Source organism: Phoenix dactylifera, chromosome 6 (assembly GCF_051530095.1).
Source record: "Phoenix dactylifera cultivar Ajwa chromosome 6, Ajwa_hap1_PhDact_Kaust_v1.1, whole genome shotgun sequence".
Lineage (NCBI taxonomy): Eukaryota > Viridiplantae > Streptophyta > Magnoliopsida > Arecales > Arecaceae > Phoenix > Phoenix dactylifera.
In genome coordinates this window covers 32,548,577-32,575,397 of record NC_143195.1, presented here as the reverse complement: position 1 = coordinate 32,575,397, position 26,821 = coordinate 32,548,577, and the positions used below count along the sequence as shown (strand labels likewise).

Here is a 26,821-nt window from a genome sequence, read left to right as displayed (position 1 = left end):
TTAATACCACTTCGGTACACTGACAAATGTTACTTCCAGAGTTAGCAACGAACTTTCTCCATGTCTCCATCTTAAATGAAAAAGCAAATTTTTGTATGGCAAGAGCAATTTTTTCTTAGAAATGTTTGCCGATGTTTTCTTATCTGAATCAACCTCGTCAGATCAAACCACATCCGCATCTTGGCATATTGACCATGATAATTTTTCATGCCCCCCGCCACATGAATGTTGCATAACTTACTTTATTATTTTTTATTTCTCAAAGAGGACAAAGTAGAGAAAAACTTGCATTGTATATATGCTATTAGCCAGCTACTCAAGAACAGGAAATCTTGAACTTGGGATGCTGACAATTTCTCTCATTGATCAAAGAAAACAGAACAGAAACATAAACATTGTCTTTCTTCTTGACGCAATATCCAATGCAAAAGAACCTTTTCTTAGTTCCAATGAATTATTTGCTCACGTAGAATGGCATATATACTAATAACAAAGAACTGCCAGTTTCAAGCACCAATCTCTCCCTCAATCTTCTTCCGCTCCTCATCCATGAAGGCCGAGACCGGGAAGGACCTTCCTATCCCCACTGCTGACTTGAAGTATATCTTCTTCCCAGCCGGGTCATCCATGATCATCTCGGTGATTGGTACCCACAGCAGCATCTGCTTGCTCCTCACCCCCGTCATCTTCTTCATCCTATTCTTCTCCACGTACGCCGTCACCACCGCCTCGTACCTCACTCGGGTATTCGTCCCTGCGAAGAAGTGCTCATAGGGGCCCTTCTGCTTCATCCACACCAACCCCGTCTCCCTCACCCCTCCACATTCTTCAAGGTCCTTGAGAGGGAGGACACCCCTCGGGAAGCCGAGCTCTTCGAGCAGCTCCACGCAGTGCCGGCGGCACTCCTCCCGTCCATAGACGATCTCGGCGCCTTCCCTCTCTTTGTCGGTCAGAGCAAGGGAGCCCATTCCTGTTGGTGTGCTGTGGGAGATAGGGAGAGGTTCTCATCGGGGGGTTTTAAAACAACGGTTTGAAGGGCATGGCGGGTGGGTGGGTGGCGGGAAGTTCAACTAACATGGCCGAGGTTGGGTCACCAATGAGAGTGGCAAGGGAGAACGGCTTTTGGAAGTCGTAAAATGGGGTCACCTAATCTTAGATTTATGAGGCTAGCAAATAAATGTTTTCGCCATGCACGTTGGATCCATGACCTTGATGTGTTTGAAGACAGATGCTGACAAAAGCATGACAACTACCTACAAAAAAATTTGGAGTGTATATAGGATAGCATTATATGTAGATTCTAATTAGGTTGGTTGGTCTCCATAGAGACATTGTTTTAGATCTGATAATAGATATACCACAAGTGATGTGTACGCAAAGATTAAGGTAATGGTAAACTAATACAATATAAATGTTTGCTTCATTAAAATGTCGGTAAACGTTAACATAGGACCGCCTTGCTGCTGCTGATAAGGTTTTCTTAGCTAATTATTTGAGGGTTTGTGGATCATGTTAAATGAGCTTTCCATTATTCTTCCAATTTTCATCAAAATGGCCAACTACTCAAGCAAAGGGAGGTGGTTATGTCACCATTCTGTGTCCTCTGAATCTATGATCCAGCAGCCTAAGGTGCTGTTTCGATGTGCTAAATAAAATAGCACCAATATTTCGTGTACTGGACACAGATCATGCTTGGAATTGGATGGTGATTTTGGAACCGGAGTACATATATTAATAGAGCACATAGCATCATGGAGTGGGTGCAGGTTTGCAAGAGCAGGTGTAAATCCATGGATATACCAGGCAGGGCACCGGCCTTGGACACGGGGAAAGATGAAGAGAAAATGATGAACTATTAAGGAAGCGGATAAACAATTCTAACACATCAAGATTAGCAGCTGTACAAGGGATGAAGAGTCCTCCTCGAAGCATAAGTTTCCGATCGCAAAACCTAATTTCTCAAGATTGTTTCCTTTTTTTTATGTTAGCTTGGCATTTCTTTGATGAAGGTCACAGCTTGCAAGTTATTGGCCATGAACGATTTGTGCTTGTTAACAGACGAATCCATAGTTTAGTGCATTTTCAAATCAGTATATTAAGTATTTTCCTAACTTGCAAATATATATTCATGTACATGTAATTTTCAAATACACAATGTTATCCTAGGTGGCCGAGAGTTCTAGATATGACTAGAAAACACTCAAAAATGTTAAAATATTTGCTATAAATTTTGGAAGGGACATTGCAACTACATAGGATTAATGTCACATAATGTTCATGTACATCATATCAACTACCACATACTCTTCTCTTCATGACTGTGTCACATTGTTATTGTCAGTGGGGACAATATAGAGAAAGGCTAGGTGCATATGGTATCAAGGAGGCCATCAATGAAGTGTGGATCAAACATTAATTTTTTACTAAAAAAACTAGAGGAGCAATTATTCTTAACCCAAAAGGGTAGTGTTTGGTTACGAAATAAATTTTTAATCCATTCCGTTGGAGGGATAAGAGCAAGCATTTAATGAGCATTGAATTTTATAATAATTTGAATGTTATCTGATTAGTGAAATAAAAAGTTAATGCATTAGGTACAAGTGCAACAGATAAGTGCTTGCATTTAACGTATACTAGATTTTATGACGGTAGATTTATCAAAGAATAAAACTACCTTTCCACTTTTTTTTGCGTGTTTAGAAAGCAGACTAAGAATAAAAAAAATATAATTGGAGGGGGTAATTTTTTTCTATTACATGGTACAAATCTATTCCACCAAATTATGGAATATAATTATACACTCTCTCCTATCTATTCCTTGTCAATATAAGGCTATTTCACCTGCCAAAAATGATGTTTAGTAGTATAACCATAGAAGAAAAGCCTTACTTTATGGTTACATCACGTACAAACACTGCTCAAGTGAGTTACATCTAATTATTTATATATTAGTTCAAGTCTCTGATAGATTTCATGATTTAGGAAGGAGGTCAATAGCAAATTTTTGAATTTGAGTTGTGTCTGGGTAGAAAAACAAAACAAAGAGAGAAATTCAACTTGAGACCTCTAAAGAGTCTCCTTTTATATAAGTCAATAGGAATCATTTTATCATGAATGAAGATATACCAACCTAAACAGAAGAAATGGTACAATTTATATGGAGTAGCAATATGATGTTGCTATTCTAGTAAATCCCAAATTCTTTTACTTATTTACAACTTATGGGCGAACAAAGCTGTGGAATAGAGAATTCAAGCATCAAAGGACCTCAATATTTTTAACCAAAATCAAGTTAGCCGAAATTTACTAGAAAGTTGTTAGTAGCACTGATGTTTGCATGTTGCTTCTTTCATAAATAATTTTGCTACACTACCATGCAAATGGATTAGCCAAATCGAAGTTAATTATCGTAAAGCTCCATTAGAAAGAAAAAAAGTTAGGGTGAAAGGAGTCAATATAGGTATGGTGCTAGTTTGGAGTTTCGTGAACCTTGAGCCCATGATAATAGTTTATAAACACAAAAGTTAAAATCCCTTGCGTATTTGGTGAGTCTCCTTAAAAATTGAAGGACCTTTATAGGTTTTAAAAAAGTTACCTCTATGAATTGTTGTTAACATAGTTTTCAAAGCAAGTAAAGGTGGCGGCCAAGATCGATAACCACTTATCCAATCTAAAATGGACCCAAACATGAAAAATAAATTCGATAAGCTATTAGGTTGGGCTTGGATTCCAAAATTAGGCCCGAAGTTATATTGGATTAAGTTTGGATTTAGATAGAATTTTTAATAGCTTGCAGTATATGTCATGCTTGCTTGTCCGTATATTGGTTCAACCTCTTCAAAATGCATAACACAACAGGAAATTATAATGCATTAATGTAGATAGGCTTCAATTATAGGCTCGAACTATTCGATAGTATCGAACTTACCTTTGCACCAGGTTGATAATCATCGATGCCTCTAAGTTATAAGTCATCAACCTGAATATTTAAAAAGTCCATAATAGGATGTGAACTATTGCATTGAAATACTATTAATTAAATATCGTGTTCGAGTTATCGCATTAAAATAGGAGGTTGGACCTCTTCAAAATGCATAACCAAAAACAAAAATCAGTCCATTAATGTAGATGGGCTTCAATTATACACTCTAAGTGTTTAGGGGTTTAAATTTAGCTTTGCACTAGACCTAAATTATTGCTACTTCCAAGTTATAACCTATCAACATGAATATCTAAAAAATTTCTAACAACATCACATTGAAGTAATATTTATTAAACTCATTTAGCATTCTATGTAGTTGTTGTATTGAAATAGTATTAATTATCAAATCTGAAATGTGTTACCGAATCTTCAAAGTGTCACATAACCATGTTTTTTTTTTTTCGGGGGGGGGGGGGGGGGGGGGGGGGGGGGAGAAATACCAAGGATTTGAACAAACCATACTAGCAGTTATTGGCAACATATAATCATATTACTTTTTAGGTTTATGGAGTGATTTAAAAAATCCATTTATTGGACACCGTAAAATATTGGCAATGCTTTCTATTAGAGCTTGAAGCATCTTATTTTACTGCATAGAATAGCTCCACATTTGAAATGTTAGACATGGGCTCTTATATGATCTTGGTTTCAAACTAACATTATTTGACAAGTTCAAGCGTGAACCAACCATGCTATTATTTATTGGCATCATATACTCACATTACTTCTCAAGTTATGGAGTGTTTAAAAATTTCACTTATTGGACCCTCGTAAAATATTAACAAAGCCTTCTATTAGAGCTTGAAGCATCTTATTTTGCCGCATAGAATAGTTCCACATTAAAAGGTTGGGCATGGACTCTTACATGATATTGATTTTGATCTGAAATTATTTCGTAAGTTAAAGCGATAATTATTAGACTCAAATCGGATCTTAGAGATAATCATAATATCATTGACCAAACTAGACCCATTTCCAACTCAGTGGGGTCTAGAGATACCAAAGTTGGACATAGCCCAACGTTATACAACAGACTCATCAAAGTTGAACAAATGTTAGATAAGACAAAATATTATCAACCAAGATAAAAAAAAACTAGTCGAACATGGATAGGCTTTAAATGACTAAATAGCAAAAGTAATCTATAAATATTGATATTAAAGAAGTTCATATCTACTCTAATCCGATGTTGAACTAAAAATGACTAATTCGTGCAGTTAGTAATTGCCTACAATACATATATAATGATTGATTCAGAATTGATGCAAGATCTATTCAGCTAGCCTAAATTAAACTTGATCAGATCAATCCACAAGCACTCTTTATTATTAAAAGAAGAAGAAAAGAAAAGGAAAAAAAGAATAGAGACAATGCTGCATGTTACCATTTTCCCACAATTGAGGGAAAGGAAGGGGAGTAGGGGCACCAAGGGTGGGTGGAGTAAATGTTGGAAGGGAGGAGGGCATAATTGCCCGGGGGTCCCGCGTCCCGGACTCTTTCCCGGGTGGTTCTATATACACCCCCCCTATTGCTAAGGACTCCTCCTCCCCATCCCCCACCTCCCCGTCCTCCTCCTCCGCCTCCCCCCTCCTACCCCTCCTGATTCCCCGCCTCCCCCATCACCCCTCCCCCTCCTCCTCCTCCTCCCCATCCCCCACCTCCCCGTCCTCCTCCTCCGCCTCCTCCTCCTCCTCCTCCGCCTCCCCCATCACCCCTCCGCCTCGTCTTCCTCCCCCCTCCCCCCTGCGCCCGCTTCCTCCTCCTCCCCATCCCCCACCTCCCCGTCCTCCTTCCTCCTCCTCCCCATCCCCCACCTCCCCCCCTCCTCCCCTCCACCTCCCCGTCCTCCCCCTCCACCTCCCCCTCCACCTCCCCTCCCCTCCACCTCCCCGTCCTCCTCCTCCGCCTCCCCCCTCCTCCTCCGCCACCTCCTCTCACTCCTCTTCCCCCACCTCCCCGTCCTCCTTCCTCCTCCTCCCCATCCCCCACCTCCCCCTCCGCCTCCCCCCGCCTCCCCGTCCTCCTCCTCCGCCTCCCCCCTCCTCCTCCGCCGGCGGGTGTTTTGGAGGGGAAGAGCGGGGTGGGGGGGGTTTGGGGGGTGTAGAGAGCAATTTAGGTGAGGGGGTGGGAAGGGTGGGGGGTAATTTAGGAATTTTTAATTTTTTAGGGTGTCCTTAGCAAATGGGGGGGTGTAGAGAGTATTTAATTTTTTTTTAATTTTTGGGGGGTGTCCTGAGCAATAGGGGGGGTGTATATAGAACCACCCCTCTTTCCCCTTTCTAGATGTTAAAGTGCGTCACATGCCACCACCCGCGTTTCCCTCTTTACAAAAGGAAAAGCGAAGCCTCCCCTCTCTCGCTCTCTCTCATCCATCCGTCCGTCCATCTTCCCATCTTTATCTTTTTCCTACACTTCTTGGGTCCACACCGACTCCTTCCCCCTCGGCTTCCTGTGACTTTGTCTCTCCCGAGCCCCCAATCTCGTCTCTGAGATCGATCGTTTTCAGTATTAACAAGTCGTCGGTGAGAATAAGAGCGATCTTTTTTTAACCTCGTCTCTACAGTGAGAGAGAGAGAGAGGGGGGGAGGTGGAGAGCGGAGGGGCGGCGGCGGCGGTGGGTGATGGTCGAAGGGGGATTGGGGCGGGCGATCGATGTGGGAGTGGGGCTGGGTGGAGCGCAAGATCGGCAGCTTGGTGGAGAAATTGGGGGCTGACGGCGGCGCTTGGGTCTTGAGGCCGGGAGGCAGCCGGTGGCATGTCGGCGTAGCGCTGGGTGTGACGGCCATGGCCGGACTCGCCTTGGCCGCCACCCTCGTCATCTCCTCCCGTAGGTAAAGAAGAGAACGAAAAAAAAAGAGAGAGAGAAGTCTCCACCCCCTTCTTCCCCGCTTCTTTTTCCCACCCCCTTTTAGGAGTAGGACAAAATAACGGAAATTTTTAGAAGAAAAATAGATGAAAGCTCTCCGAAGATCTCACACCTCGAATTCCTCCTCTTCCTCACCATCTTCATCGTCGACCATGTCGTCGTGGATCCATCTGAGATCGCTTCTCATTGTTGCCTCCTCACCTGTCCCCGATCGGTGAGTCCCCTTCTCTTTTTACCTCTTTCCTTGGTAGCTCATTCGTTGGCTTAATTTTTCTTTTCCGATTTGTTTGGAGTTCCAGTTCCGGACATCAGTTTGCTGATATCTTCAGTCTAAAGCCTCAGCCTTTGGTAATGAAGGGAGGCGAAAGAAATAGGAGTAATGGGTATTTGACTAGTTAATTTTCCATCTGTTTTGTTTCCTCTGCTGATTTGATCAAAGTATTCGATCTGCTTGCTGCTGGCTGTGTTAAATTCGGTGGCTTAGGACCTTCGGATCATTTATATTCTTTCTCTGTGACAATTTTGATGAGTACTTTGTATTCGGGTGTGTGTTTGTGTGCCGGATCACATTCTTTTATGGTAGATTGCGTTGCTTACCTTCTCATCATGTCTGTCGTTCAATTACGTGGATGGATGGATGTGATGATACCGATAGATCTATAGAAGCTGTTTCCTTCTTGTGAGCATCTGATCTATGGGAAGTATTTTCAGCACCATTACGGTGCTTCACTTCATCTTTAGTGTTTCCAATTTGGCAAAACTTTCCTAAATCCCAACATTGTGTTTGATGGTGTACTGAGCATGTGAGCATGGATTTCATAATATGACCGGTTCTTTTTGGTCCTCCATTTTGCCGGTAACGGTGATTCTTATCTTAGACATCAAAATGATGTCATCAAACTGATGTTCTCAGAGTTGTTTATCAAATGTATCATTCTATATTCTTTGCATGCACCAAATATGCTGAATGGGGTAACCTTCTGCTTTCTCTTAAGTGCTTGGTTCATTCCTAAATCATTCTGATTCAATCATTCTGATTCATCCAGTTATTGTCTGTGATTTTGATGTCTGATTGCTTCAGCATCATTTCCTTCTCTGTTTAAATTCTGGGAGCAACTAGTGACCTACTATGTAGTCAGACCACGATTAACATATACACATACAGTTCATTGTGGCTCTTAAATTTCTTTTCTATGTTAGAATGCGTTAAGAAGGTTCTGAACTTTAATGTGTAAATAGGATTTTGTAGGAACAAGTTCTTTAGAATTTTCAGTTTTTCACCTTTTTCATTAAGTTTTTATTCCTTATTGTATCTGTTGATAACTTGACTGCATATTTCTGCAGAGGTTCCCTTAAATCACCATGGTCTAGACGAAAAAGAAAACGTGCACTTACCAGGCATCAATGGTACAGTTTCTTTACACCAGAGGGAAAGCTTCGTGATGGAGGGTTGAAGTTTCTAAAAAAAGTCCGCAGTGGAGTAAGCACTGTCTATAATATCTTTTTCATGCTATTTGTGATCGTTCGAGAAATGTCCTCAATGATCTAATCATTTATTTATGGTTTAGGGAGTGGACCCAAGCATCAGAGCTGAGGTTTGGCCTTTCCTTCTGGGAGTGTAAGTTATCTCAGCTGTTGTTTTCAAAGGCTTCTATTTATTTTCATTTTAATAAAATATAGGGCCCGTTATATATTTACTTGATGGCTGTTGTTTTCATTTCATTGCAATCTGTTAATCAACCTATTTGTTTTCACTTATTATGGTTATAATTTATTTGTGCAAATCCAAATCCTGGATTTGAATGGTAAATTATTATGATAACTCCAAGACAGGCCCAAATATGGAACCAAAAATGGAAAGTAAAATTTAAAAGCAAGGAGGTTATAGATTTTTTTTTTTATTATTCAAGATCCTATAATTCCTATCAGATAAACAGGCCACAAAGGTTTCATTTATGATGATTTTTACTAACAATTTGGAAGGACTTCAGATAGGTAATATTAAAGATCATAGCCTCTCGTAACATAGTCAAAGTTATAACTGCTTACTTGAATATTCAAGGTGCTCTATTGATAGCCTATCTTCCTAGACATCTTGTCCATAATATGGTGTAGTTTATATATCAACACAAGCTATGTCATGGACATGAAATAAGGAATATCTGCATTTAATGCAAATTCAACTTTGCAATTTATTGTGCACTGTCGATTCCATCTTTCTGTTGGTGAGTAGCTGTACTGAGAGCACACATAATGGAAAACTATTCGCATACATATACTGCAAGCATTGCACTTATCGATCAACAAGTTGCTACTTTTATTCATAAGGCTGTAATTAGAAAATAATGTACAGGACTAGCATTTGTGTAGCATTCTCGTGCATATAGATAAATTGCAATTAGTTACATAAAATATTCGTCGCTAGCCACTGTTGTTGTTCTTTCTGAATTATGAGGTTGCCTTTACATTACTAAACTAGATTATCATCAGGATAAAAGAAACTTCTTCAGGAGGGCGAAAGGGACTTGAGTAGATAATGAATACTGAAGGAGTATCTGATGGATGCTTGTGTTTATGGAGCATTGCGTCTCAGCATAACTGAAATATCTGTACCATGTGAGTTTAAAGAGGAGGGAAAGAACTTGAGTTCTAAAGAGATTCTGAACAAAATTCTTGGGGCAAAGTTTCATCATGTAGAGTCTGATTGCATCTAGAAGTAGATAAATAGTACACATATATAGTTAGAGTTAAGATTGTATAGGACCTAAAATTCACTACCATATTGGGTATCAATCACCAGAGTTGAGTCATTTGAAAGGAGTAAATTCTAGACTTATGCATTGACTAAATCAATCAAATGTAATGGTTTATAAGCTGAATATTTGAGGAATTTTTTTCAAAATGAAAGGTATATGATAAAACTAGATGAGATGCAGCATTTCTTGTGCATGTGGGACACTGCCAACGGACTCTTGCATTAGGATTTAATACAAAATGCAAGTGCATATAGGACTACATAGTTTTGTCATTTCATGTAGAATCTGTTGATCAGATAACGTATATGTAACTCAAGCCTGTAACTAACATCAATAAATTAGCCAATTTTCCTCCTCATATAAAATTTTCCCAGCAATCATTTTCACTTTCTTACAAGAGGGTCTGATGGCTTATGGAGTCCCTTTTCACTTCTTTGATGTTATATCACCACTTTATTTGATTAATTTATAGGTTGGTTAACAAGCTTGCTTTCTTGATGGTTAATATTGATCTGTTTTTTCACCCCATTTTTTTGTTTTGCATCATATTTGTACAGCAACATATGGATTTTTTTTTGTTATTAATTTGTCGAATAACAAGGTTAAGAAAGCATCTTTCTTTTGCTAATTTCTCAGTTTGATATCAATATTCCATTCGATCATCACCCCTCTTGCTGCTGCACTCGTGTCCAGGTTTTCTCATATTTTGCTGTCAAAAATTGTACATCACTGCTGCTACTGACAAATAGGAATTGTTAATGTAAACCTAATCGCTGTTGAACTTAGTACTATCTGAACGTTATTGCATATGAGTTAGACTTCTCATTTCTGTATGTTCTCATGTCTATGACTTCTGCACTTGTGCTGTGAACATCTGTTGCGCCAGTATTGGCGAGAAGATGGAAAACTTGAAATTTGATTGGCAAAGTTATTGTAAACTGTCTATATTCTACACTTACAATGATGCAAGTGAGTTTTTAATTTGAATCAGATTGTACTCTTCCATCTTCAATAGATTAATAAGATAAACATGAATTATATTGCTGGATTTACTTCACTTGAGTTAATTGAAAATGAAAAGTGTTTGTGGACTGAATGGTTATGCCACTTCTTGTGTTTAGCTTGAGTTCCATATTCCATTTTAAGACAGTATGAAATATTCATCTATTTAAGTGCATTTTGTTCAAAGTTATAGTTGAATGAGGTAGATTACTGGAACATTTAGCTAGAAGAGCTTATGGGTGGATTTTTTTATGTTTGAAAGTATCAATTAAGATATAAAAAAATGATATTCATACTGTATTTTTCCTTTTCCTCCGGATTAAACTTTATGCAACTTTATTTGGAAAAGACAGTTATTGACCTTATTCATTTGGTTACTTATGAACTTCCTTCTGTCAATTCCAAAGCCTTGCCATTCTTTTCTTGTTTGACATTTGCCAAATGGCATGAATCCTCGGATATATATTGATCAGATTACTCCAGCTATTGTCTCATAAATTAACACATAATCCTGTTAAGGTTCTAGCTGTGATACTTTGATGCTTGCAAGGTTGTCTCGTTTCACATTCTATTGATACTGATTAAAGAAGATTTGGTGGCAGAAATCATAAATAATCACTTCTTTTTTTTTAATTTGTCAAGCTCATTTTCACATATGTTGCGTATATTAGCAGTGTTCGTGAATGTGACAACACGGTGATGTTTCATGCCATTCTGCAAATTTTAGACGTCATAAACTGTGATCTTCTACAAATTTGAACTTTTTGTGGTTATATGTTTAATTTGTGGGAGCTGCATGCCGTTTGTTCTCATTGTGACTTGATAGGCACGTTTAGAAACTCACTTACTGTGTTCCATTTTGCCTAGCATGCAGCATGCAAAGCTTTGTTGTATTCAAGGCACTTCAGTAAATTGATAGTGATGTGCATGATATAAGTGCTAATACTTTAAGACAGTATTGTTTATCTAGAGTTGCTAGAAGCATTTCATAAGTCTGTCATTTCATTGTGCAGCTACAACCTAAACAGTTCAAGGGCTGAAAGAAATGCTGTTAGACAACAGAAAAGGTATTTAGACTTGGTTGCTAATCTGTTTTCTAATCCATGGTTTTCTTCTTTGTGAGTTTAATTAAAGGTGATTTGAGAAATAACTTGTTTAAAAAATGTGTGCAACACAATGACCTTGAGGGAAAATGGGGATGAACAATTTGTTGTTCAACCTATCAGCTCCTCCATTTTCCCATCTGTCTGAATAGCATAGGATGCTATGCCACACCAAAGCTGTACTTAAAGTTGCACTAAGTTTTGTTTGTAATGTGAGTATATATACGCTACCAGTATTGGAGGCAAGATCAAATTCCGTTGTTTGGACTTCTAATACAGGAAAGAATATGAGAAACTAAGGAGACGGTGCCGGCGACTTCTAAAGCTAAGCAATGAGGGAGACAAGGAGTTGAAGGAAATAGTCCAAGTCAGTTATGCTGAAAGCCCCATTTTTATTGAGGGCCATGAATCTCCTGGCTCTGAAGATGTGTTTAGTGCCAGGGAGTCCCCCTCTGTCGATCGAGGAAGCCCAGTTGATGGCGGCACAGAGCAACCATCACGAGATGAGACCTCTGCCTCCAACTCATGTAATGTCGAAGAAGAAGACAAGAGTGGAATCACTCATGTCAATGATGCATCTGCAGGGGAGACTGAATCCTCCGATACTGAATCCTCTACTGAAGATGAACCTGAAAGCGATTTGATGTACTCTGCTGCAGAAGGTAACATGGAAACTGATCCTAAGTATATTAAGATTACTTCAATTAAAGGGGATAATCCTAAATCTAGTCGAACAGCTGAGGACTATGCCACATGGCAGCGTATCATCCGTTTAGATGCAATACGGGCTAATGTGGAGTGGGTCATCTACTCTCCAGCCCAAGCTTTAGTCTCTGAGGACAAGGCACTCAAGTCTGCTGTTGCTGTTGGTTTGAAGGACTATGACCACTTGGAGCCATGCAGAATCTACCATGCTGCACGCTTGGTTGCTATTCTTGAGGCATATGCACTCTATGACCCAGAAATTGGCTACTGCCAAGGTATGAGCGACCTCCTATCTCCCATACTTGCAGTCATGGAGGAGGACTACGAAGCATTCTGGTGCTTTGTGGGTTTCATGAGGAAAGCCCGGCATAACTTTAGGCTTGATGAAGTTGGCATACGGAGACAGCTGAACATTGTATCAAAGATCATCAAGTCCAAGGACTTGCACCTGTTTCGTCACTTGGAGAAACTTCAGGCAGAGGACTGCTTCTTTGTCTATAGAATGGTGGTGGTTTTGTTCCGCAGGGAGCTGACTTTTGAGCAAACTGTGTGTTTATGGGAGGTGATGTGGGCAGACCAGGCAGCAATCAGGGCAGGGATTGGGAAGTCTGCATGGGGGAGGATAAGGCTGCGGGCTCCTCCCACTGAGGACTTGCTGCTGTATGCCATTGCAGCCTGTGTTCTGCAGAGGAGGAAGCTGATCATAGAGACGTACAGCAGCATGGATGAGATCATTAGAGCGTGCAACAACATGGCAGGGCAGCTGGATGTCTGGAAGCTCTTGGATGATGCCCATGATCTAGTGGTCACCCTACATGATAAAATTGAATGACCTGGTGTTTATTCATTGTGCACCATGTTTTAGTCATCTCTCCCTTATTGGGTTCTTTGCTCTTTGCTCGCGTCAATAATACCAGTTGCTGTGATAAAGCAATACCACTGATGCCGTAGTGAAAGAGAATTTGGAGAACCCGACATTGGAGTCAATGGAGACTATCATGTTGTTCTAATACTTAAGAAGAATCATTCCAATTTATACTAGTGCAGTCAATTCCAATTCTTGCATGCTTGTTTTTTGTTTTGTACCTCTCGATTTGGTATTCGGTAAGCCTTGTAGGTGAATGGGTTGGCTAAATTTGCTACAGATGAATGAACTCAATGAAGATTTGTCATGTAAATTGCCTTTGTTGCCAGATTTCTTAAATATGTGCCCAACATCAGTTTCTTTATTCTATGGGATTACATTTTACCAGCAATACTCCAAGATCAGGAGCTGAGTAAATGTGGAGCACAACATTCTGCTTAATTTGCATATTTACATAATGTTTTGCTTAATTTGCAGAATCAAGGGGAACAACAACCCTTTTTTTTGCGCAGAAAAAGGGGGAAAATAACAGCTCTGTAGAGACTCACCCAATTAGAACAGCTAAAGAATGAACTAGACTGCAGAAGATCTAATTGATGCGACCCTGTCATTTAAGCCTGTTTCGCAAAAGCTCTAGTTGATCTACCAAAAATTCTATAGGCTTTGTATCATCCCAGATACATTGCAGATGGATAGGACCCTGCTCGATGCCTCAAAGATCTGATAGACGTGATGTCCGCTGTTTTGCATTTAACCTCGAGAATATTGGAGATTAAATTATATTGGCGGTCTTCGATTATTTTCATTAAAATTCTTTTGCTACAGTAAGGTGCTTTTGTGCATGCTGTTCCTCATTGCCCGACAGATTTATTATTCTATCTGGCCAATAGATTTAACCATGAAAGCTTGGGGCTATCCAAGTATGATGAAACGTTCTTCTTCTTCTTACTCCATGGGTATTTCATACTACATAGGTACAAATACACCCAGCGAAATCTGTAAATAATACTACATGGGTACGAATACAACGGGTATTTCATACTACATGGGTACGAATACACCTAGCGGAATCTGTAAACAGAAGGATCCAGAATGCACCAGGCAAGTTATCCTCACCAACCCATAAAGTGTCTCCTGAGTGGCTCGCAATATACGCCGCCACCTAGTTCACCGCCCCGTTTGTCTCACGATATACATGCATAGCCTGAAAAGTAAACCCCTCCCTCACCATCAACCATATATCATGGAGCAAAGGATGAACTCCTCCATCGCTGTGAGGGCCTTTTCGAACCTAGCTGATCACCGTGGCCGAGTCACCTTCCAGGAGGATGGAGCTTGCCTGAAGTATATGTTGTGCATACCGTAATCCTATCCAAGCCGCCCGCAGCTCTGCCCCTCGGACCGAGGTGTCAAAGATCTGACAATTCCTGCTGCTACCATGCTGGAGATCGGACCCCTAATAACAAAACCTGCTCCTCCCCTCCTGCCTCCGTCCAAGACTGAGCCATCAAAATTGACCTTGAGGAAGCTTGGAGGTGGGGGCTCTCAGGTGAAAAATACCGTATGAGAAGCTGCCGAAGCAGTATGGGGGCCCCAGGTGTCCCGAGCTGTCAAAGGTCTATGATCCAGATCTGCATGAAGGAACTCTGCTGCCTGTGCCCAAGCCTGCTCCATCACGAACCGTGGGAACAGGCTAAGCTCGCCGAAAACTCGGGCGTTCCTGGCCATCCATACCTGGTAAGCTATGCAGGTTGTCCTAATAGCCACAGAACTCATCTAGGGGGAAATTGACCAACGCCGGATCTCCTCCAGAAAATAATCCCTCTGGCTCCAAACTACCTCCAGAATCATGGACAGCCTCCAAACCCCCCTCGCCCAGACACACTGGAATAGTGCATGATCCACTAACTCGTCTACCTCACAATACTGGCACAAATGAGAAATGCTAACTCCACGTCGGCTCAGCGCCAAGCTCGTCGCCAAATTCTTGAGTTGAGTCAATAGACCATCGGCGGTCGGAATAATCAACCTGTGGATAAAATAATGTTAATATACGTAAGCTGGGAATAATGATACCACATTTTATGTACTTCCTTGATCCTAACAACTCGAGTTAGAAAAGTAGAAAATTCCCGCGGGGAGGTCTCGATATCAATTAATCCCCAGCGAAGGCTCCGTGCAGGCTTGTAAAGCAAACCCAAGCGACAAGCAATAAAACTGGAGCCGGATGATGCCTGAAAAAAGTTTACGAGGGCCGAGGTCGAACATTTCCATTCTTCTTTTCTTCCACGGACCATTGGATGAAAGATCCTAATCATATCACACTCGTACTATTCCATAATTGTATCTGCTTCCTACGTAGTTTTATTAACTGAAGTGAAAATTCAGCCCATTCGGTCCGACTCCTTCGACCGATAAGTAGGTGCAGCCCAGCTGCTGTGTCGCCGTTAAAAATGGATCAGTACGACTCGGCGGCACCGGTATTACGCCTCCATTGGGCGCTGGCTAACATATGATTCATAGTTTAACAGTTCTCGTCTCTAAAGGAAATGATTTTTCAAGTCATAACTCGCAAATAATTCATTAAATCCACTAAGATAAACTAATACACTTCAGTAACTTGATCTTAACAACTCAGGAAATCCAATGTCTCTAAGGACTTTCTAGGTTACACGAATGAAGGAATGATAAAAATCATCTATCTCTATTGCTGATAAAGCTACACTGGCATGCATGACTCTGGGACTTCATTTGAGGGGAGACCTGGTTGTACACCGACGATAGTAGTGCAAGATTCTTAACCGGAAATACATCTTACAACAAGTAGTTGTGGCTAAAATTAAGCCTATCACAAGTTGGCATGTAGTATAGCAAAGATCAGAACTCATATTCCTCAGCTGATTCAGATAAAATAACGAAAGCCGAGACATAGCTTTCCACTTGATTTAGAATGGTCCAATTCTAATAGGACAAGAACTCCCCACCTACAAAAGAGGCTCAGAATACTATATGTCTACATATGCATCGCAGAATATTCTACACTATTCTTCTCTCTCTTCAGCTATTTCCTAAAGCCTCGTCTCACTTCATCATCAAAGGGATCTTCCAAATCAGCTCTCACAACCTTCTTTTTCTTTTCTTTTTGTGTGCTAATCAGCATTTCTCTACAGAAAATCAATACTTCATACCCTTGACATTTTATGCCCTACAACAGATGGATCGATACATTTCAAACCTTCTATATGATCCGACCAGATTTTGGGGGGCAACACTAACCACATTCCATCTCTGGCCTTTGCTAGCTTAATAAGGTTCTGAAGGTGCATTCTAGTTTCTAGCTGGAAGTAGCCTTGCTGAGTCCACTTGCAGAAGCCTATTGCCTAACACATTCACTATCTAAATGCCAATGTTATTCAAGCAAAATTGTAGATGAGTGACTCCTAAACCATATGCTCCAAAGGCTTTTGAGATAACAAAAGACCATTCACCTTGATGTTTACAGAACCACAAATTAAGAGATTTCCATAAGCACTTAATAGAGAACGTAGAAGGACACCTAGCTCGCGAAAAAAACATGACAAGAGGAAGAAAAGTTTCAAAAGCCTAGAAAACAAGGTTAGCCATTAGATCTCCAGTTAGAGACCAGAAGCATCTCCAACATGTAAAAATAAATTCCTGCACTACTTAAACAGAAGGAAAGATTAAGAAAGCCTAGACAGCATTAGTTCATTATATTTTTTTCTTGCTGAAATTGTAATAGCTCAAAATTCATCCTCAGTTCACTTGGAGATGTTCCAGCTTTAACACAGGAAACTCCAAAGTGCAAATTAAAAGGAATCAAGATAACAATGAAGTTCTGACTGGCACACCACTAATTCATTGCGACCATCAGGATGGTTGAATGGTGTTGCAGTTTAATTACTTTAAATTATCAGATCCACCACTAAGGCTAAGTTTCAATCGAGTATGGATCATCGAGGCAAATGGAGCTGCTACTCTACTTTGGTAAAGTGTCGGACAGCAAGGGCTAAGCCCAAGATCAAGATGGGCACGAGGAACTGCAGTATTGTGATCATGAAGTCTGGAGTTTTATCAGCCTTGTAGGGAGCTTGTTGTGCGGGCACATAGGTGCGCTTAGCTTGAAGAGTCGAAGAATCTATATCCCCGATGCAGTACTTGGCCATCATCTCCCTAGCAGAGGTACTGTGACCAATATCTTCAAAATCATTGGTTGCATCCTTCCCTGCAAAGACAGTCGATGCAAAATTCAGCGCTGCAGATAGAGTCAATCATGCAGGACCACAGATTTTGAATGGTTTAATCATGCTTTCCTTTAGACGAGTGGAGGAAAATATGTAAAACATAAGGCAACCATCATGTAAAAAGAATAGGTCAACAGAAAGCCAAATTGAATAATTACCAGTTGCTGCTAGTAAGACATCATCACCGCCTGGATGCTCATCCATAAATGGGGTAACATCATACACCTGAAGTACCAATATATGTTGAAAATATATGTGAGTAATTTGCGATGAAGAAAACATAATTAGCATGCCCAAATTTCTATCTGGATCCTCAGGAATAGACATACAAGATTGATAAATGATCATATAAGACATGGTACCAGTTTTGCCAAACAAAGTTCCCACAATATTCATCATGACATGAAAATAATGAAAGCAACCAATTAAGTCCAACCCAAGCCTCGGAAATAAACAGAGAACAGTTGATCATTAAGCATCTTGTCCTTGTGCCAAGCATGTGAAATGATAAACACAGACATTCTTATTAACATATGAAGTTTTACAAGTTAAACAATCACTCTAAAGAAATTGTAAAATAATTCTTGAAAACAACACTGAACTGGGAATCATCTGTAAGTATAGTTTACTTCCTCAACAGCTCGGATTGAGGTATATTGACCTTTGGCATTCTATGACTAGCTTCAAATAATTATTTTTAGTATAAGTCACAAATAACCAAAACAGTTTACAAGCAGTTAACAGTTATTTCCTAAGCAGAAGTACTACCAACCAAGCCGTCTCTATTAAAAAAAAGACACATGTAATGGAAGATGACACCCATGTCCGCCCATAGTGACCTAGATTTCTAATTGTTCTCCTAGAGTTCTGGTCAAACATGTCCCTGCAAGTTAACACATATTAACTGTCCAGTAATGTTTTAAACTATTCATAGATCATTGTCCCAAATGTTAATAAGGGGAGCTTGTCAAGATAAAGATCAACCTGCCAAATGTTGCATGGGCTTAATGTTTTATAAACACTAGTTGATCTCAGCTAATGTCAGGAAGCAAACAGGGAAGATCAGTAATGTTCATGATTCTGTTTAGGTATGAAACATTGGATATGTTTCTAAGCAATGTCACATGATTCCCTACAAAGGATAAGGCTAGAATGAGCACTATCACATATTTTACAAATCTTTTGAAGTGCCTAAATAAAAAACAGTATTGAAGTCACCAAGAGAAAGGAAAAAGGGTATCTGAAGAAAAGATCATGCAATGGATGTCTTCTGGCTCTCAGACTTGCCGCTAAGGCTCTGGTCTACTACAGTTAACCCAGAGTCTATGGAAGGTCTCAAGGCCTGCGATCTCCTTCTTCCTGATGAGAGGAGGTAGAATGCTGATGTCGTTCAGCACTTTTTCGGAGATCAGCTAGCAAAGCCGATCCCTAGGCAAGGATCCCGATTAGGAGGATATGAAGGGTGACCGCCAGATCGAAGGTTAAAGCCAGTGACCTTTGTGATCTTTACAGAACCAAGCCAACCAAACTACTTGATGGAGACTCGATATGGAAGCTGTGTGTTCACCCTTGAATTACTTTCTTTCTCTGGAAAGTGGCTTAGGGTTGCCTCCCGACCAGGGATGTTCTGTGTAGGAGAGGATTAAGGCTCTTCCTTTCCTGTGTGGACTGTTCGTCGGAGGAGTTTGTGGCTCATGTATTGTTCCAGTGCCCAAGGACGGCTCAAGTATGGAGGTGGTCTGGGACCAACCTAATATTTCTGCAGCAGACGACACCGACTACAGCTTTCTTAGCATTACTGAAGGAAACTTTAAGAAGGCCAGCCATGGTCCCTCAAGATGTTAGGGTAGCATATGTTGCCTACCATATCTAGCTTGCTAGGAACGCCCAGGTGTTCGAAAACAAAAGGCAGCATCCTGGGCAAGTGGTGGGCAGAGGCTTACTTCATGCGCTCGAGATCCTCCAACCCTATTCTATTGGTGAACTTGGGATAGCAAAGGACATCTGGAACTCCCGTTTAGCTCCTACAGCAACTCGGACGATCCTCGTCACCTAGGAGTCCCCACCTCCGAGCTTTCTCAAGGTCAACTTCGATGGGAGCGTGTCTGACGACAAACACAAAGGTGGAGTGGGATTCATAATCAAGAATTTTGACTCTAAATTGGTGGCAGCTAGGGCAGGCGCATCTATGATACTTCTGTTCCTAGAGCGGAATTGAGGGCTATATGGGAGGGCATCACCACTGCAATGAGTATATTAAGAGCCGACGGCATCCAACTTGAGAGAGATTCGGCGATGGTGGTTGGCTAGATTCAGAACCTAGTGGGAGCTAATGGTAAGCATCCACTGTTGCAAGACATTTGCGGGATGGTGATGGCTGGTGCCGCCTTCTGAATCAACCATGTGTATCGGAAGGCGAACAGGGCGCCGACTGGATTGCCTCCTATATGACTCAGCATTTCAATGGGTGTTTGTGGGATAGCCTTGAGGCTACCCCTTTTTCTTTCTGTATTATTGTATCCTCTGACTTACGTGGAAGTACTCATACTAGAGTAGTATGATTTATCCGTACCATCAACAAAAAAAAAAGAAGAAAAGATCCACTTTTCTTCTGAGAGGAGTTGGTCACGCACAACCAATTTTATGTTAAGGATATAAGAAGTACAGAGAAGATCCACATACTCAACAAATTTGCAAGAAAGGCCACTTTCCTATTTTGCAAAATTCTTCACTTTGAATTTTACTCAGCCATTATACCCCTGATCTTCTGACTACTTATAAAAACATTTTGTGTGGATGAACTTGTATTGTATGTGCATCCACCAGTAAGTGCAACTGAGGTCCACTACAAAGAAGAAACTGAGTTTCCCCTAGTGTAATACATGGTGGACTTTGAGATCCACATTAGCCACCATGTAATAAGCATTATAGTGAAAAGGTTCCATGGGACACTAGAAATCTCAAAGCCTGCCATATATTGCAGGCTGCACTATGGTGAAACTTAACTTTCACTTCACAAAGAACTAATCCACAACCTTAGAAATATCAAATATGGTGGCATCAACTAAGATAAATATGTGTGCATTCATCTGATGACAGGGGCATAATGGTCAAGTAAAGTTCAAAGCAGACTTTCCATGAAAAAGTTAAATTTGGCTCTTTTATAAATTCTGAAAAATTACAAAGAAAAAAAATGCTCGGCTACACAACACAAAGAACGCAATTTTCATTCAGATCGGAATCTTGAAGTGAATGAAGATTTAAGTGCATAATGAGCATAGTAGAAGTAAGGAGATTAAGATATTTATTTGCAAAAAAGGATAAGGTTGGAAATGATTGCATAAAAGAAGCTCAATTGTTGCATTGATAATTGGATAAATATTGAAAAAACCAGTTGATATGGTACAGTCATGTGCAACTAAAATTAATGAAATAGAACTTGACATCTATTTTGATGATTACGCAAGTATATCTGCATATATGGGCATATCATGCACTATGCACCAGTTTATGCATGCATAGGACAACGAAACAAACCAACTTAGAGTCTAGAAGAGAATGAATGAATGGATCAGATGAATGAGCAATAAATGGTTGAAAGGAGTTCCCTTTGTGACAGTATACCTTTCTGATAGAAAGGATTCTCTACTCTATGCATGACATACAAATCCACAACCAATTTCTACTTGACTTCCCAAAAGTCAGGCTCTCCGGTTACTTTCATATGAACCCCCCAAGAAATGAAATGTTGCGGTAAAATTGTCCTGTTCTTTAATGAAAAGATTCAATCTTCCATACTTGGGATGCTGATGAGAAACTTCAGATCTTAAGGCACACAAACCACAAAATTAAAAAAGAAAGAAAGAAAGAAAGAAGAAAACTACAACCTACAAAAGGCAACCCACTACATTTTTTTAAAAAAAAAAGCCAAAATGATTCAATCAAAAATAGCACTATTCCATGACAACATCAACTATAAAAGAAAGAATAGTAAATACTAACTAGTGCCTACTAGGAAAGCATATCATTGTAAAGGAGAAGAGATAGTATTGATGGAGCCATTGAAAGTTAAGATGTAAATGCTGATTGTGTTCAATGAAACTTTGATGATTGAGGTGTTCATCAAAAGTGGATAAGGTCTTCTTACAGAAGCATGCTATGTGATGCTTGTAGATGTCCTGCCGCCATCTTATGTATTGTTGCTTTCTAGGATAAATATGGAATTGGGTTACATATAGTCATGTACACTTGCCTTTAATATCATATTCAGCTGTTAGGATTCTTGAAACTTCAAAGATAGGTGAATGAAAAAATCATGAACGAGAACTGCAATCTTAAGGCTTACTCCACACATCTAGCTGTGATGCTTGTGGGACAAAACAAGAAAAATTCTCTAGGACAGGGTAAAAATCCATGCGAATACAGTTGAGTCCCTTAACACATCCAATTTAACATTTATCTTATCCAACTATTTCAACATGCAGAAAAAGGAATATCACTATATCCAACATTCTTTTCTAGTCGACCATATTAGGGTTTTTTTCACTTTTCAGAAACATGAAGAAGGATAAGAGTGGATAACACTAAGCACCCGATCAGAAACCATTCATACAAATCTAATCAGGCAGGAAACTTCCTACCACAAAGAAAACTACATTCAAGATCTAGTATTATATATTATATTATTGAAGGTTGATCATAAAGTAGCTCTAACTTTATTTTCATTCCAGTCTAATGATCTTCTGGCGACCGGTCCTCCCAAACTCCCTATGGTCCTATATCTATATGTGCATGATTCCATAACATTCTTGAGTTGATCCCCGTTCCACCAACAATCACCGTCTAGTTTTCAATGCCAAAATATGATAAAACTTCAAGATTTTATACAGACAACATAGAAAGTATCAAACCTTCTAAATATATAAGAGAAACAATCAACCACTCGATAATCAGATCCCAATTTTTCAGTTTCACCAGTCAACCCTGGGTCCTGGAAACCATAAGTGGAAGTTTCCAAGAAGAAGAACAGATTTGAGATCAAAACAGCAATGGCAAAAGAAATCGAAGCAGTTTAACCTATCATCAGTCATACCCAGGTTTCTTTAAAAACCAGTCTCGACATCAGAACAAATAAATTCAAGAAGCTCCATTCAGAAGGCTTAAATCCAAATTAAAAGAAGGGGCCAAAAAAAACCCTTAATCACAATTAATCAATGGTCAATAAAAGAACCCCTCCAAAATCCTCATCAAAAACCCTACTTCGACCGATTCAAGTCCCAAAGGAACCTCGCTTCTCCCCTATCACCACACAGAAATCATCACAGTGAACCTGATCAAAGCTTATGCATGCAAATCTACTACCAAATTAAATAAACAAAGCACGGGAAAAAACAACGGTATCTGAAGGCAAGATCTATCTAAAAATTGAAACTGAAAAAGGTGAAAAAATGTAGATGACCAAGAACAGAGAGACCTTTCCGGAGATGATGAGCCAGCAATCTTTGGTCACGTTGTGCTTGGCGACTTCATCGAAGTTGTAGGTTTTGGGATCGGCGGCCATCGGCTGCTTCAAGAACCACGATCTTAGATCTCAAACCGATGAATTATAGATGGAATCACTAATTTTTAGGAGAAAATCGGAGGACAAGAGAGAATTTACCACTGAGCGAGGGGGACGGAGACCAGAAAAGACAGAACCTTTATTCGCTTCTCCACCTACCTCCCTCACCTCACCCGGCCTCTAACTAAATAGAAATAATTATTATAAGGTATTTTTTATATTTTATATTTGTCCGGGTACGGCCCGTTACGCGGTTCAGTGAATTCGCACGTGGAGTTGTCATAAATATTGCCGTCATTTGTTACCGTTTGGAGGCTCGATCAAAATGGATGGGATATGCACTTGGAATTACCGGGTTGTCTTTTATTTCTTGGCAAAATTACTGGCGGAGTTAATGCTCATTTCTTAACACGTGGATGCGGTAAATGGTATCTTCTGCACCTCATGCATCATCATAGCCGTACGCTACGCTGATCATCGAGATATATTTTTTATGGACCGCGAGATAAATACAAGATGAATAAAACCTGTAGGAATAAATTCCGGCATGGCTCATATGGTGCAGGATATTATTTCTACGCTGCGGTGAATAAAAAAGCGATGGGATGATATATATATATATATTTTAAAATGGATAATCCATATAATTTTAATTTTAGTACGAATAGGAAAATAGCAAATACTGGAGTGTTCTAGATATCTCCTCTTTTCCAACCTATAGAGTATCTTCGGAGTGACTGGCCACATACAAAATCATTCAGTATGTAACCCCATTTGCCACACTGAATATATGTTTAGTCTGAAAGGTCACATTGTCACTCGTCATGGCCCAAATATTCTGAAGCAAGAGATAACTCTTGCCACCACCGCCGGTGCCACCTTGAATTTATCCAATCACAATGGCTAAGTCATTCTTAAGTAGAACTGAACTTGACCGCAGCACTCGCTGAGCATAGAGATAGGATGATATTGGCTGGGATTTAAATATTGTGGAACTTTGACATACTATAAGTTGATTTATACTATATTTGACCTACAAAAACTCATTATTCTTCCAGGGCTTTCCTTCCATGTCTTTTCATAGAAGTTCAGTTTGTTATAGTGGCGACCCAAGATGTGGAAAACCCTTGGCTTTCTTATGCCAAATATTTTATGGAGTGAACCTCCATGACAAGGGCTGTCAATTTTGCTTAGTGGTTGTAGATATCTGAGTTCGACGAAGAAAGATTGGAATCAATAGACAGATGGCCTATGATGATTTCTGCTCCCCTTGTTGAACAAAGATAAGCAGGGTACCTCATCATCATTTCAAACGGCAACAGAACATGCTTTCAAGATGTTTTGAGGAGTGGTTTGATTAACTGAATCAAAATGTCTAAGGAATCCCCACCCAATCCTTGGAAAAAAAATCTGTCTCATGAGAAGCTCTTGCTTGTTAATCTTAAAACAGTTCACTAGGATTCTCCTAGCTTATATTTTGTTTTACATCAGTTATTGACCTGTTTTGTGCCCTTCAACACAATCTATATCAAACAAAGCCACATCTCTCCCTTCTTCCTTATATCTCCAATATTGCTTCATAGCATCCTAATCCACTTATTGCTCCACTCTTTCCACACTTCTTTCTCTCTCTCTCTCACTCTCTCTCTCTCTCTCTACACACGCATACACATACATACATACATACATGTGTCTGGAATTGCATTTTTACTTATGATAATGATAATTATGTTTATTAGTTTAATTTTGTTCGAATTTCTAAGAAAACAGTCCAATTTGTTTTACTTTCTGACTGTAGATATATATCCATCAATGTTTCCCTTCTGGTTCTGTGCATTCAACGCTCTACTCTCTCCTTTCTTAAACCAAAGACCCAACAGCAAGTTTGTCTTTGCTCGTCCAGCAAAAGTCACGTAGAGTCATCTCAGGTAAACCTTTTTGTTATTTTGCTTCCCAGACTTACTCTTATCTACAAAAACAATTTCATCGAATCCTAACGGATATTTCTCTTCTTCTCAGGTATATTCCTGCTGAAGCTATACAAATCAAATACGGTGGCCTGAAACGTGAGAATGATAGGCATAAGTCCTCACACAGGTGCACAATGAGCATATATGTGCATGTTTACGATAAATGCAGCTATCTTCCTTTGGTTGTTTTGATATCTTCAATATCTGAACAGTTCAAATTTCTAGATATCCAGTCTACTATGTAAATGAAAGAATATGGCATCAAAAATAAAGCTGTACTGCCTAGATACTACAACTCGCTAGCATGGTGAAGTCATTCCACAACTTCAGTGACTTTTGATGTCAAATATTCAATGATTCAGAATTCACTTTCCACCAGATCTTAGATTTAAAATATATATATTAAAATAGATACTCTATATATATTAAATATTTTTTAAAGGGCGATATTTTTAATATTTTAAAATAGCCTATGATGGCCTATGTGTGTGTGTATATATATATATATATATATATATAAACAAGGAGCTCCTTATCCTAGCCCAAAACCAACTTTTCTATGAATTATAAAATTGAAACTTGACTTAGTAGCTACATCACTATGCAATTAAAGATTTTAGATTTGATCTTTGGATAGTGCTTTCTAAAAATCTAGAGTTGAATAATTATTGCAATGCGGTGAATCTCATCTCTTTTTTCTCTGAAAAAAATGTTAAAGCTAACCCTAAATTAATTTGTTCTGTAGCTAAATAACTCAACTTTACACAAAATTTTCTGCTTGTCCCTATTAAAACCTATGCACATCAAACTCGTCTCTCCCTTTTCTCTTCAAACTCTCTCTTTATGTATGTATATATATAAATTCATCTTCCAAAAAACTGTTTTAGCTTTTTTAGAAAGCTAAAAACAGTTTTCTAAAATTTTTATCAAATATTTTTATTTTATTTAAAAGTACTTTTTGAAAGGCTAAAATATATTTTTTGGTTCTTTAAAAGTTTGCCTGCATACATCTTAGCCGCACAATTGGCAAAGTATAGAGAGCGGTGTGTTGGAGACTCATTCCGACTAGGGAGTCAGTGCTCTTACATCTGGCGGGAGATGTGTGCTCGAGCTCCTCAGATTCTTCCTTGCATCTCCTAGGCAGTGGGGGACGGATGTAGTATTGATGTTGTCGAGGATAGTTGGTTGGCAGGATTGTCGCTATCCAGATGGCCCACCATGTTCGACTCGGGTGCGACGGCTGGGAGTAGAGTTAGCGACTTATTAGTTCCAGGAAAGTCTAGATGGGATGCTGATCGGACCCATCGCCTCTTTGGCAATGATCTAGCTGAGAGGGTGTTGACTACACCCCTACCCCTGGAGGGGTTGGCGAACATGAGGGTGTGGAGATCGACTGGGAGGGTGAGAGTTACAGTCCGTGATCTCCAGACCATAGTGGACCCAGGGCCTACGAGACAACTGGAGAGTTGGATTTGGTGACTAGGAGTCCGCCCACGTGTGGCTTTGTTTCTGTGGAGGGTGGCATGGGACATTCTTCCTACCAGAGGGATCTTAGCTGAGAGGAGGATCCCAGTACCGGCTGATTGTGAGGGATGCCCGGGGAGAAGGAGACCATCCGTCACGTTCTCTTTACATGCCCGCGGGCACTTCAGGTGTGGGGCCTCGTATTGACCCACCGGCTGACATTCATCTTTACTGAGATCTTTCTAAGCGAGTTGAGGGACTCAGCTCGGAGATTTGACACGGTGGA

General features: G+C 39.9%; 3 protein-coding genes across 9 annotated transcripts; 1 reads left to right on the top strand and 2 right to left on the bottom strand.

Moving 5' to 3' along the window:
* Positions 1-371: 371 nt before the first annotated feature.
* Positions 372-1,009, bottom strand: LOC103722061 (uncharacterized). Its single transcript, XM_008812494.5, has one exon. The coding sequence runs from the start codon at positions 966-968 to the stop codon at positions 507-509; it is 462 nt and encodes a 153-aa protein (XP_008810716.1). The 5' UTR covers positions 969-1,009; the 3' UTR covers positions 372-506.
* A 5,088-nt stretch (positions 1,010-6,097) lies between these two features.
* LOC103707730 (rab GTPase-activating protein 22-like) lies at positions 6,098-13,592 on the top strand. 6 transcript variants are annotated; one of them, XM_008792342.5, is made up of 7 exons: positions 6,426-7,062; positions 7,148-7,231; positions 8,193-8,328; positions 8,417-8,466; positions 11,620-11,673; positions 11,989-12,371; positions 12,447-13,479. In XM_008792342.5, exons 1-7 carry the CDS (start codon positions 6,935-6,937, stop codon positions 13,244-13,246), a joined length of 1,635 nt encoding a protein of 544 aa, XP_008790564.1. In that variant the 5' UTR covers positions 6,426-6,934; the 3' UTR covers positions 13,247-13,479. The 6 variants fall into 6 exon arrangements, with proteins under 6 accessions (XP_008790565.1, XP_008790563.1, XP_088579863.1 ...); XM_088723737.1 differs by lacking the exon at positions 7,148-7,231 and having other exon boundaries at positions 6,340-6,813; positions 12,447-13,592; XM_008792340.5 differs by having other exon boundaries at positions 11,989-13,592.
* A 3,388-nt stretch (positions 13,593-16,980) lies between these two features.
* On the bottom strand, positions 16,981-23,336 carry LOC103707729 (cytochrome b5-like). Of its 2 annotated transcripts, none has more exons than XM_008792338.5 (4): positions 23,201-23,336; positions 23,015-23,104; positions 17,700-17,766; positions 16,981-17,522 (listed from the first exon to the last, which is right to left on the bottom strand). In XM_008792338.5, the coding sequence occupies exons 2-4, from the start codon at positions 23,099-23,101 to the stop codon at positions 17,272-17,274; spliced, it is 405 nt and encodes a 134-aa protein (XP_008790560.1). In that variant the 5' UTR covers positions 23,102-23,104; positions 23,201-23,336; the 3' UTR covers positions 16,981-17,271. The 2 variants fall into 2 exon arrangements, with proteins under 2 accessions (XP_008790560.1, XP_008790561.1); XM_008792339.5 differs by having other exon boundaries at positions 23,015-23,107; positions 23,201-23,297.
* Between the last annotated feature and the right edge of the window lie 3,485 nt (positions 23,337-26,821).

Bases quoted from the DNA above. Each gene is read 5' to 3' on its own strand.
- LOC103722061 (XM_008812494.5), bottom strand. From the start codon at position 968: ATGGGCTCCCTTGCTCTGACCGACAAAGAGAGGGAAGGCGCCGAGATC.
- LOC103707729 (XM_008792338.5), bottom strand. From the start codon at position 23,101: ATGGCCGCCGATCCCAAAACCTACAACTTCGATGAAGTCGCCAAGCAC. The intron at 17,767-23,014 runs GTCTCTCTGTTC...TTGGTACTTCAG, and splicing joins GGCTCATCATCTCCGGAAAG to GTGTATGATGTTACCCCATT. The intron at 17,523-17,699 runs GTAATTATTCAA...CTGTCTTTGCAG, and splicing joins TGTCTTACTAGCAGCAACTG to GGAAGGATGCAACCAATGAT.
- LOC103707730 (XM_008792340.5), top strand. From the start codon at position 6,935: ATGAAAGCTCTCCGAAGATCTCACACCTCGAATTCCTCCTCTTCCTCA. The intron at 8,329-8,416 runs GTAAGCACTGTC...TTTATGGTTTAG, and splicing joins TAAAAAAAGTCCGCAGTGGA to GGAGTGGACCCAAGCATCAG. The intron at 8,467-11,619 runs GTAAGTTATCTC...TTCATTGTGCAG, and splicing joins TGGCCTTTCCTTCTGGGAGT to CTACAACCTAAACAGTTCAA.